The sequence below is a fragment of the Anabrus simplex genome, chromosome X (assembly GCF_040414725.1).
Source record: "Anabrus simplex isolate iqAnaSimp1 chromosome X, ASM4041472v1, whole genome shotgun sequence".
Classification (NCBI taxonomy): Eukaryota; Metazoa; Arthropoda; class Insecta; order Orthoptera; family Tettigoniidae; genus Anabrus; species Anabrus simplex.
The window spans coordinates 136,684,322-136,697,273 of record NC_090279.1 but is presented as its reverse complement, the minus strand read 5'-3'; the positions used below and the strand labels follow the sequence as shown (position 1 = coordinate 136,697,273).

The following is a 12,952-nucleotide window of genomic DNA, read 5'->3' as shown; positions in this document are numbered from 1 at the left end:
AAACTTGGGAGGACCAAAGGATGCGAAGATAGAATTAAGGCAACTTAATAGACGTACGAGAAGTCATAAATCTAGTGGGAATAATCCCGGAAAACCGAGTACGCATCAATACACACAAAGATATGAATGTTTCCCAAGCGAGGGAGCGGACCTACAAAATCGATGAACGACCTTTCCATCTGCCGAGAGGCTTCTGAAGATGAAAATAAACCAACACGGTTCTTCAGGTTGGGTTTACTGATAGCACAAGTTTTACAGGACTTAACCATTTTCCAAATGAAGAATTTTCTAATTTTCTGCCTAGTTTTAAATGTTCCTAAGTGACCACCAATGCGTCAACAGTGATAATATTTGAAGATGATTGGCACTAGGACCTTGGGAACAACAATAATGAAATTAGCATCAATTCGACCTTTTCAACATAGAACACCCTTCACCAGAGAATAAGGTTTTACTACCATTCCGTCACTAATCTTGTCGGTGATTTCATTCAACTCAGGATCAGCTTTTTGATCGCCAAAATTATGGTATAACAAAGGTAGATCCGGAAGAATGGCGCCCACACTAACAATATTAGTTTCGTCAATTTCTTCAACTTCAGATTTTACATCAAGGCCAAAGCTCCCGTCAAACATTCTACTTAAGCTGCTAGCGGTGACATTCTCCGAACCTCTGATACGCTTAACCTGAAAACTAAAAGCGGGTATCCTAAGTGCCCATCTAGTGATTCTGACCGTTCTTTTGGGTCGGTTCAAGGTCGAAATTTACATGTTCAATAAAGGGTCTGAATTTCTCAAGTGCAAACAGCACGCCCAAACATTCCAACTCATAGATTGAGTACTTACTCTCCAGATTATTGAGTATCCTAAACACATAGGCAACGAGTCTACGACCGTCCTCATGGTCCTGAAAGAGTGCACCAGCAACAGCTTCTCCAGAGGCATCAGTTTGTGCAATGAAACGTTTACTGAAGTCGGGTATGGCCAACAAGGAGCATTCGATATGGCAAGTTTCAGAGTTTCAAAGGCTTCTTGCTGGGAGGGACCCAGATGAACTCGACATCCTTACGCCTCTGATAGTTAAGGGGTGAGGTACCACAGCAAAATTCGGGATAAACTTGCGGAAGAAATTTACCGTACCCACAAAGCGTGCAACACCTTTTACGTCCTTAGGTGGTTGGAATTCCCTGATAGCCTGGGTCCTAGATTGATCAACGGAGACTCCGTCGGGCGACACGACATTGCCAAGAAAGGATATATATAGCTTGGCGAAGGTTACCTTGGATAGTTTCACAGTAAGACCAGCCTATTTCAAACGCTCAACGACTTCCGTGACATGATCCACGCGTTCTTCAAAGGTATTCGAGAAGATCACAAGTCTTCAAGGTAATTGAAAACAAACTTAAACTTGATATCCCCTTGAATAGAATGCAGAAATCTAGTTAAATCAGCTGCTCCGCAAGATAGGCGAACGTCAACCTGAGGTACTCATAAATATTCCAGTCCGTGATGAAGGCGGTTCAGGGACATAAGGTTTAGAGAGCGGAATCTGATAATAGGATTGATTTAGATCTAACACGGTAAAGAACTTGGGCGGAGAACCACCCAAAACATGTAAATCTGGCAAAGGAATAGATTGCAGGATGATTGTGCGATTAAGGGATCTGTAATCGATAACGACACGGTATCCTCCAGAGGGTATAGGTACCAGATAAACCAGAGAGGCATAAGGAGAAATGGACGGTCTGATGACACCATTGGCAAGCATTTGGTCGATAATCCTTTTGAGTTCTAGCATGCGAGGAGGTGAAAGAGGTAAGGAGGAGTTCTAACAAGTTGGTTGTCAGACAGTTCAGTATCGTACTCCAATACATCCGTCAGTCCTAACTTGTTGGTAAATACCTCAGGAAATTGATGGCGAAAGTTACGGACTTCATTAGCTTGTTGATAATCCAAATGATCAAGATCCAACTGATCGATTTCATTGTTCTTCCCTGGTAGCGGCCAACCTACACAAGAAATTCTGAAGGTACCCAAAGGAGCATCAATAATATCCACGTTACAATTTGAGGAAAATTTAAAGTAGAATTGTCTAGCCTGGAGGTCTAAAACGAATCCGGTCCTTGACAAGAAGTCAGTGCCTAAAATAATACTACAAGCTAGCTTCGGAGATACCAAGCAATGAACCTTCCAAGTAAAATTAACAATACGCAATATCACGTCAACAGATCCAAAAAATTCCATATTATCCTTATTAGCCGTGACACATGCAATTTTGACATTGTGCAACTCAGGCAGTTTACAAGAGCACCTTATTTCATCATACCAACTGGCATCAATTAAAGTGGGCTGTTGACCTTCGATGTGAGGAGGTGAAACACGGTAAGCACCGAGCTCGATAGCTTCAGTCGCTTAAGTGCGGCCAGTATCCAGTAATTGGGAGATAGTGGGTTCGAGCCCCACTGTCGCCAGCCCTGAGAATGGTTTTCCGTGGTTTCCCATTTTTTCACCAGGCAAATGCTGGAGCTGTACCTTAATTAAGGCCACGGCCACTTCCACTTCCTAGACCTTTCCTATCCCATCGTCGCCATAAGACATATCTCTGTCGGTGCGACGTTAAGCAAATAGAAAAAAACAACAAGCATCATCATATATTAAAGTGACAACGTTACCTGAGTCATTTAAAGCAACAATCGGTTCATTATTCAGCTCTGCCTTCGCGAAGGTACTTTTAGACTCAACCAAATCGGAGATTTTATTACATTCCTGCCGACAAATAACACTCTCTGAATCCACAGAAAATTCAGGGGCAAGATTCACAAGTATTACTATTAACCTTTAGTCTTTTTTTGCGTTTTTTTAAAGAGGTTGGGCAATTATGCTTAATATGCTGCCTCGACCCACACAAATAAGAACAAGGACCAGTACTACGCTTTATTGACGGGCGAGCATTCCGAAGGTGGTCACGTAATCCACAATTATACCATTTTTAAGATTTCCACTATCCCTAGATTGAGGCGAGGCCGGGTTAAAAGGAGGAGGGTGGCAGATCGGTCTGGCCACGTCCCCGTGCTTGACATATTCAGCAAAGGTACAAGCAGCCTCTAATTCCACAAAATTAGTCGGACTCTTCCTGAGGAAGAGGTAGGATCGTTTGGAGGGAGGAAAACTTTTCAGAATATGTGCCACCATTTCTTCTTCTTGCACCGAAATTCGAAATATCTTGCAATAAAACCTCGAGTCTAAGATATAGTTGAGTCCTAAAACAATATTGAGGAAACAAATTTTGCAGTGCTAAAGAAGGAATAAATTTTGATAGTACAAGCTCATAAAATTCCGTAATCCTTATATTCTTCGAAATAGCTTCAGAAATTTCACGTTTCAGGATTCCCTCACAATGGCGGAACAAGGCATTTAGAAATATTCAGTTCACCAGTTGGAACAAGTTAACGATGAGTTGAAAAAAAAACCACTTACAGTGTAGTATCTTGCCGTAGTCGTCAGTACGCTTCAGCATAATATCCTTACTTACGTATGGTAAAGGTAACCCTTAGAGTGCACTCAAAAATTCCAGGCGAGGTGCATTAAATGATAACAAAATTTGAAATTAAATTGCAAAGTTGACGAGGGCGTAAGCCCTATCAAACCAACTTCACCCTGGGTCTATCCACCCCGCCAAGCGGAGAAGCACGCCGTCCTTCCATCACAGAACCTTATTGGCGACAACCCGGAAGCCAGAAGTCAGACCACAGTCGCGATGTTTACGTGCGCATACTCGCTCGGTGGAGGGGGAGAGTGGCGAGATAGTTCATACCGACGACACTAGAATGCAGAAGAATACTGGAAAAGGCACTGTCTGGCCATACACCACAGATGGGCTCATTAATAACTTTAAAGCCGGTGGAAGTTAATGTTTATAAATATTGAAAACCATAGTATCTGTGACCATGAATCACTTGATGAATAACGCAGCGGTAAACCACATTAAAGACACGAATTTCAATGGCCATGCCGCCAGCACTGAAGTATTCACAGAGAGGATATACATTATTACTCCGGTAATAAGAGGATAAATAAAATAGCTAGTCATTGTTGAAATAGGGATCAGCAGAAAGGAAAAAGGAAGCAAGGAATAGTATTGGGTAATATTTTGGAGATAGTATTTATTATTAATACTATTATTTATTTATTTTCCTAAAATTGTACATGTACAAATACACGGAAGTGCCTCCATCCCCGTATGTATGTGTGCATATTCTCCGCTGAATATTCACAAATATATAGGTAATTTTAAATGTACATATTTACAAATGTTCCGTTCTTTCTACGCTAAGTTGTCTACTGCTATCCTACAGTGTGTTGCTTTTCACATTCATATCTCTTATCAGTTGTCTAAAAAGCAGTGGCGAAAGGACTTGGGTTAAGACGCAGCAGGTCGCTATGCAAGTTAGGTTCCAAAAAGTATAAGAAAATAAAATATATAAATGCAACGTAAATTTTAATCTAATAGCAGTTGTATATTATTGTTTGAAATAACTCCACATGTTGTATATTAGTTGATAATGTTTTTAAATACAGAGGATATTATGAGTAAAATTTCCACGAACCTACTACGCTGGCGTAGCAGGGGGAGAAGTGATACTCCCACGGTGCGCGTCCCAGGTGGCGGATAGGGGGTCCTAAGCGGCTTGCTGGCGGACTTGAGGGAAATAAAATACCTCTCGCGGACCAAACACACAACCCCCCCTGTGGGTTGGGGGACGCAGACCAAGAATACACCCACGTTATTCCCTGCCTGTCGTAAGGGGCGACCAAGGAACTCCGAAACTACTTGTGATTAGTACCACCATGCGGAGAACATCATGGTTCGCTTTTACTTGCGCGTAGTACCACTATATTAGGTACCAAATAGGTTTGTGATTAGTATCATAGGAGCACCGTGCGATCGGCTTCTGCAGTACCTGTGATTAGTACCACCATATGAGCGGGACCATGAGATGATAGCTACCATGGTCCTGCCTTGTCTGTTATTAGTACCCACTCTATGAGGAACACCGCAGGATAGTGCAGGTCCCTGTGGCCAGTACTCTTATGTGATGAACACCATAGGTTTGCGTTGCCTGTAAATGGCGCTGCAAGGTGAGAAAACCCATAGGTCTATATTGCATGTCGAATTTCATAACCTGTGTGTAGTACCATAATGTGTGGAATACCGCAAGTCTTTGCTACTTTTGATTAGTACCGCAACATAACATATACCATGTTCTACCTTCCTAGAGATAAGTAGCGTTATGCGGGGCCGATAACTTATATTTTCGACCCTCTTTAGACTGCAAGCATCATCCATTCAGTGTTACGCTATAGCAACAGTCCCTTGGTCAGTAATCCTATTGTTTTACGTCAGTTTCTGTGAATGTAAGGCATTGCGGGTCGCATCCACTGATTGCTTTAAATTCATGTCCATCCATTCATTCTTCGTCCTCACGTATTGAGTTCTGGTCAGTGGAGAATTTTGGACTTAATTTGTCATACCATTTCGTACCATTAGGGGCCGATGACCTCGATGTTAGGCCCCTTTAAACAACAAGCATCATCATCATCATTAGTTAAATTTTGCAAATATTGTAAATTTATTAATGATGAGCTGTGTGTTTAAAAGAAAAAAGTTAGTGTAAATTGTATTATGCTGTATTTTAGGAAATTGTCTTCCTGTCTGTTCATTGACAATTTAATGCTTGATAATAAGGTATTTTTCTGTGCCATTTGCCACCAAGGTAGACACCTCCATTGCATTTGAAGTGATTTTGATTTGATTGTTCATTTCCGCTCTTATATTTTTTTAAATGGGACATAAATTAATTATACTCTCCTGTCTCATACATCTTACACACTAAATGGAATAACCTTGCCATGCTGGTTTCTGCTAAGGTAGTCAGTAATTCAGAGGGAATGTCATCAATTCCAGGAGCCTTGTTCCTATTTATTACTCACAGATCTGTCAAACTCTGACCTCAAAATTCGGTCTCCCATTTCATCAGCATCAACAGCCTCTTCCTGTTCCCGAACCAAATCATCTACATCTTTACCTTGATACAACTGTTGGATATGCTCTTGCCATCTTTCTGCTTTGTCTTCTTTTCTTAGAAGTGGCTTTCCATCTGAGCTCTTAATATTCATACACCTAGATTTCCTTTCTATAAAGGTTTCCTTAATTTTCCTGTATGCAGCACCTACCTTCCCTAGGACCATACAACCTTCGACATCCTTGCACTTCTCCTTCAGCCATTCTTCCTTAGCTACCTTGCACTTTCTATCCACTTCATTCTTTAATCGCTTGTATTCTCTTCTGCCTTCTTCATTTCTAGCATTTTCGTATTTTCGTCGTTCATCAATCAGGTCTAGGATCTCCTGAGTTATCCATTGATTGTTACTTGATCTTTTCTTCCTTCCAAACATTTCTTCAGCAGCCCTACTGACTTCTTTTTTCATGACTATCCACTCTTCCTCTATAATGTTTCCTTCAGCCTTTTCATTTAATCCTTTTTGCAAAATGTTCCTTGAAAGAATCCCTCACATTCTTTTCTTTCAACATGTCTAGATCCCATCCCCTTGCATTCCTTCCTTTCTTCAGTTTCTTCAACTTCAGATGGCATTTAATGACCGACAAGTTGTGGTCGGAGTCCACTTCTGCTCCTAGGAAAGTGTTGCAACCCAACACCGGGTTTCTGAATCACTGCCTAATCATAATGAAGGCTATTTGATACCTTGCAGTGTCTCCAGCTCTCGTCCACGTATACAGCCGTCGTTTGTGGTGTTTGAGCCAAGTATTAGCAAGGACTAAATTATGATCAGTGCAGAATTCACCCAGCAAACTTCCTCTTTCGTTCCTTTGTCCCAATCCGAATTCTCCTACTATATTACTTTATCCTCCTTTGCATACCACTATATTCCAGTCTCCCATCACAATTAGATTCTCGTCACCTTTACACATTGTATTAAATCTTTTATCTCTTTATATTGTACCGGTAACGGCGGTACAAAACTAAGTCTCCGTAATAGAAATCTTTAAAAATACTTACGCGTTACGCTCCGGGCCGGCTACGAAAGACTGACTGGACGGCGAGCGTGTGACGTAGAGAGCGGGTGACGTCACAGCATGCCTCACCACAACACAGAGCCTAGAATGATGTGGAATGTTCTTCGAGGTTCTATGGGTAATAACTTTCCCCACAATAATAATTAAACAAATTTAACAAACTTACCACAATGTGTTTTCAATAGTTACCACTGGTCTTATGTGTTTACTACAAAATTGTAGACAGACAGTTCAGAGAGAAGATTTGGTGTCTACAGGAGATTGAGTGGTTGCACTTCTAATGCCTCTGTGGAATGAATTCTTGAGTCTGAAAGAAAGATCAAACTGTTAGGTGTATTAAAGATGAGGTCTGCAAAACTTCGTGAATTTTCTTTGACAGACTTTGCTCATAATGTTTATATCAATAGCCATGATACAGTTATTGATAATTTAGATGGGTTAGAGCTTGCATTAGAAGAAGTAGTTCATATCAGAGTTCCCCTTGAAACACAATGGATTTTAGTCTGCATTGCCAGCTACACCAGTTTGCAAGTGATTAAAATATCATTTAAAAAGTGTGATGTCTGCATTAAAATGTTGCAGGCTGAAAAGAAATTGCTTGTGGATAGTGACAGGGAAATGGTGATGTATTCCAAAGTAGTGTAGAGAGGTGGTTTGAAGTGTCCATCATTGATGGTCATGTCCTGTGTGGCGGCCGTACCTTATGTGCTGAAGTGCTGCAGCACATTGCCTATTGGAAAAATAAATTAGTTTTAAAATGTTATCTACAATCAAATACAGTGCATTGGAAAAGGCGTCAGCAAAAGAATAAGAAATTATTCAACTCCCCTCACAACCAGGTAACTACTGGTGCGCTGCACGCTGAGTGCTGTGTGGTCACAGCTCAGCGAGATCTAAGCTTTTAGCCAGAAACTAGGAACTCTGCCTTTTGCGCATGCGTGCCCAACTTTTTCGATACAAAGAGAATGTGTTCCGACAGGCTGTGGAAACAACAGCCAAGACATCACTTCACAGCAATTCTTCGTTCGACCACAGAGAGGCAGCACTTGCATTACGACCGATATGAGAACGTGGCAGCTGGCACCCTCTTGACTCAGCGATAGTTTTTAAGAGGGGATCGCTCAAAGCAAACGGGAACACAAAATGCTGTAGAGCTGTTCACGCCAGGTCTTCTAATACCACAGAGGATAGAATACCACCAACTTTCCTATTTCATAGCCACATTTGTAAATCGATGAACTATAAAAATTGTACTTTTTATGTTGTCAGAATAAGGACATGATATTGTGATTTTCTTTAATAAGAAATCTCTAGTTTATAAATGTCAATATAACATGTAATTTTGCATTACGACGTTGCTGGTTTTATTTCAATGATGTTGGTAACATTAAGAAGTTACGTTTTTGCGCTCTCACCCCAAGTGTTTGAGTTGGTGAATATTTTGCCATTGCAGGTGTTATTGTGTGTTTAATTATATAGGTTTATAGTGTTCTATGAGGAATGTGTATATGTGTTGGGGTTGTTTGCGTGTTTGTTCACTGTGGAAAACTCAGTGGAGAGCCCCTTGAAAACCACATACCACCGAGCGAATTCGCCGTGCGGTTAGAAGCGCGCAGCTGTGAGCTCTCATCCGGGAGGTAGTGGGTTCGTATCCCACTGTCGGCAGCTCTGAAGGTGGTTTTACGTGGTTTCCCATTTTCACACCAGGCAAATGCTGGGGCTGTACCTTAATCTACGCCACGGCCGCTTCCTTCCCATTTCTAGACCCTTCCTGTCCCATCGTAGCCATAAGACCTATCTGTGTCGGTGCGACGTAAGGCAAATGGCAAAGAAAGAAAACCACACACCGGTATGTTTCTAAATATTTGTATTTTTTGGAGTGGGGATGGGTTACAGCCGCCACTGTGCAAACTATGTGTTCATTGGTTACAGTTACAAACCAGAATTTCCTAAGTTACAGAATCAAAGAGAGGCGGTGCTAGTGTTAGGATTTCTGCTAATTGAGAGCAGTTTTTGTAACCTTGATAAGTGTTATTGCAGTATGAATTTGAAAGCGATGATTGAAATGTGCATTAAGGTGTTAGCAAATTGTTTATCAATAATTATGATTTTCTTATAAATTTGTTGGGAATGTTATTTCATTGTCCTATGTAATTTGTGTTTTTTCTTGTAATATGATGTGCATTGATGTGGTTTACCAACGAATCTTGGTTTAATTTTTCATTTTCAAAGGTGGTGCTACTGCAGTTGTTAATGAACGGGGACAACACTTTAGATCAAAACCAACGTCTAGACAAACAGCGTACGACGTACGAAATAGTTTTGAAGAACATGGATCTGTTATGGATGCACCGGGATCTGACCGCCCAAGAACAGTCACAATTGAGGAAAATGAATTGCGTCTAAGTTTAGCTGTGAACCGAAGTCCGCGAAAATCAACCAGACGATTAGCAAGTGAGCTGAATTTATCACGAGGGTCAGTGCAAAGAATGTTACACAAACAGAAGTTTAAAATTAACATACCACGTTTACGACATGGGATACTTCAAGACGATCCTTATCATCTTAAGTTTTGTGAATTGATGCTTGGCGAACAAAAAGATGATCCTAACCCATTCAATAGCATTCTGTAGTCTGATGACGCCAATTTTAAGTTAACGGACATAAATGCACGTACTGGTATACTGAGAATCAGACTCCTGCAGCCAGACCCACCGCGCAGCACTTCGAACCCACGGGCTCCGGCAGCCCAGCCCGTGCAGTGCCTTTCTCTTTCTGACGCGGCAGCGTACTGGCCCACAGCACTGGGCTTATACGGCCCACCGCAGTCCACCGCACTGGGCGGGCTCCAGGGAATAACCTTGAGTAGTTCTCCACAATAACATGTGCGCTGTGCACAACGAAATGTTCACGTCACGCTACTATGCGGATCATTCACTGTACGAATTCCGTACGCTACTAACATATTGCAAAGTAGGCTAATCGCATTTTGAAATTAAACGGTAGATATTTCTCCTGCACTATAATAATAATAATAATAATAATAATAATAATAATAATAATAATAATAATAATAATAATAATAATTGAAAACAAACACAAACTTTATTTTAAACTAATATTCATCTGCAATTGATAACAAGTTAACTGAAAATGAATCTAAATAACACGAAGCATGGGGCCTCATTTGCGTGTAACTTATACTACAATACAAACTGAAATGACGTGCAATATGCCAACGACAAAAACAAACCTGAACATTACTTTTAATTAGTGTGAGTAGTTTATTGGTCACTGATAATTGGTGGCGGAATTGCTGTGAATGAAAAGGAGGGCATCAACATTGTCGGGGTGTAGATGAGACCGTCGTGCGTTGAGAATGAAGCCCGCTGAACTGAAATTCCTCTCTGAAGCTGAACTTGACGCTTGTATACATAATACCTTTTTAGCGATCTGGTGAAGTTTCGGATAGTTTTGTCCATTTGTTCTCCAGTAGGATGCTATATCTTCTTCCATTCCACAATTTTGCCTTAAATATCTTTCCAGCTCATCTGTTGGAGTAGGACCATCATCAACGTCAGCCCACGAAGCAAACTTCTTTACTTTGGCAGGTTGTGGCATAGTCGTGGAGTTTGATGACCCCGGAAGATTAGAATGGTCGTCATTCATGAACGTCTCGTCCATCATAAGGCTTTTTACCTAAAAAAAGGAAGAGAAAAATCAAATAAGTCGCTATATAAGTCGGCATCTCGTTTTGTTTTTACCATTTGCTTTACGTCGCACCGACACAGATAGGTCTTATGGTGACGATGGGATAGGAAAGGCCTAGGAATCGGAAGGAAGCGGGCGTGGCCTTAATTAAGGTACATTTGCCTGGTGTGAAAATGGGAAACCACGGAAAACCATATTCAGGGCTGCCGACAGTGGGACTCGAACCCACTATCTCCCGATTACTGGATACTGGCCGCACTTAAGCGACTGCAGCTATCGAGCTCGGTAAGTCGGCATCAGAGGGCGTTGTATGAGGTAAAAATATTACGCAAACAGTGGCTGCTAGTAGGTGAGAAGGTGTAGGAATTGGTACGTATTGTATCAACTCTTACGCTATTTGCACGCAAGAAATGTGGAATTAGTTAGAATCAAAGAAAGTACTTATACATCTGATTTTTGAACAAACTACTATCCTGAAGAACACATAGGTTAATATTCAAATTAGTGCATCACGTGCCTTACCTCCGCTGTTACATCACACCTTTCATTGTCAGGCATCATTTTCAGATGGCGAAATGGTGCCCACAGAAACGTTGCTACCTTATGGTACTTGTGAATGATGAACTTCTCTTCCATATACAATTTGATGTGGTTCCGCAAAAGTTCTATTTCAGAAGCCTCCCCGGCATTAGGTTCCTGAGTCAGATGCTGTAGGAGCGTCATTTTCCATGGTAAGACAAGGTGCAGTGTGGGTGACTTCTCGCATTCCAATTCTTTTGATGCTTCCTTGAAGGGCTGTAAAATAGGCTTACATAAGATGTGTAATAAATTCACCAAATGGAAAAAATTTAAACTGCCCGGTATTACTAATGGCAAATCAAAAAAATGTAGAAGGCTACATAACAAAATACATACCTGAAGGAGTGCGATCACGTCGTTCAACAGCTTGATATCGATTCCATCCATATGATTTGTCTGTCCTTTTTCAGCTAGTTTTTCCCACAAAGCCGAATACTGACATTGCACAGATTCTAGCATAGTTAAACGAGTGTTCCAGCGAGTGTCGTTGGATTGTTGCAATGATTTTTCAAGAGCGTTCAATAGGCCACTTTGTTTTACGTATGTAACAAGTCCTTTCGTCGCAGACATAAGGGTATCAATGTGAGGGCAACGAACTGATATAAACTGAGGATTGAACGCATTTCGTAGCACCGTGTTGAGCATATGACAGGCGCAATTCAGCCTCGTATAATCACGCAGTGCGGCAATTATGTTGGCACCCTGATCAGTTGTAAAAGGCACGTCTTTAAGAACGGTCTCGGTGACACCTAGGACCCTAAATCGTCTCACCAATTCTCTTTTAATATTATCACCTGTTTTAGGCTCGTCTGGAAACCTGGTCGTGAACAAGACACGAGACTTGAGTTCCCATTGAACAAAATAAGAAATCGTGCACGTTAAGTAATGGTTCCTTTTTGTGCTACATGTCCACATATCTGTGGTGGCTGCGCATTCCCTTCTACTTATAAGGTCGAGTACCTCCGGCATAATTGAATCCCGTAGACGTTTAGCACTTTCTGCTATGTGTCGGGAGACGGTTGTTGGATGAGGTATGATATCTGTTACGGATACCTTTCCATACACCGATCCAGTGTCAACCAATGTCTGAGCGAGATCCAGAAAGCCATCACCTCCGACTGTCTCATACGACCTTAAGTCTCGAGCACACAAAGCAACACATTTAGCAACAATCAAGTCCTGGGCAGGTTTAGGAAGACGATGTTCTTGTACGGGAGCTGATTTGTTGTTAGATACACACTGATGACGGGAAATGTGTGACGTGCCTGTCAACCCTTTAGTGTGTACATACAGTTCACCGCAGATCGTGCAGCACACAAAATTAACGTCTCTTCCATCACTGTCAACAACAGGCTTGAATACCGACCAAATACGACTTCTAAGGTTAGGGTCCGGTTCAGAAGTCTTGTATTGTCCGGTTTCTAGTTTTTCTTTCACTTCACGTTTTCTTGCCACGGTTTCTTTTCGTTTGGAACCACACTCCGCACTCATTTCCAATAACAGGATAGACGGGCGAAGTCGAACAGAAAAGCACAGCAGACCTGATCGTCTCCACTCGAACGTAAGA

At 41.5% G+C, this 12,952-nt stretch overlaps 1 protein-coding gene across 1 annotated transcript in view; it reads left to right on the top strand.

Moving 5' to 3' along the window:
- Window positions 1-9,763, top strand: part of LOC137503048 (uncharacterized) — a 33,583-nt gene extending 23,820 nt beyond the window's left edge. Inside the window, exon 4 of the mRNA XM_068230456.1 lies at window positions 9,328-9,763. Coding sequence (XP_068086557.1) covers window positions 9,328-9,501 — 174 coding nt within the window. The 3' untranslated portion in view covers window positions 9,502-9,763. The remainder of the gene's footprint in view (window positions 1-9,327) is intronic.
- The last annotated feature ends 3,189 nt before the right edge of the window (window positions 9,764-12,952 follow it).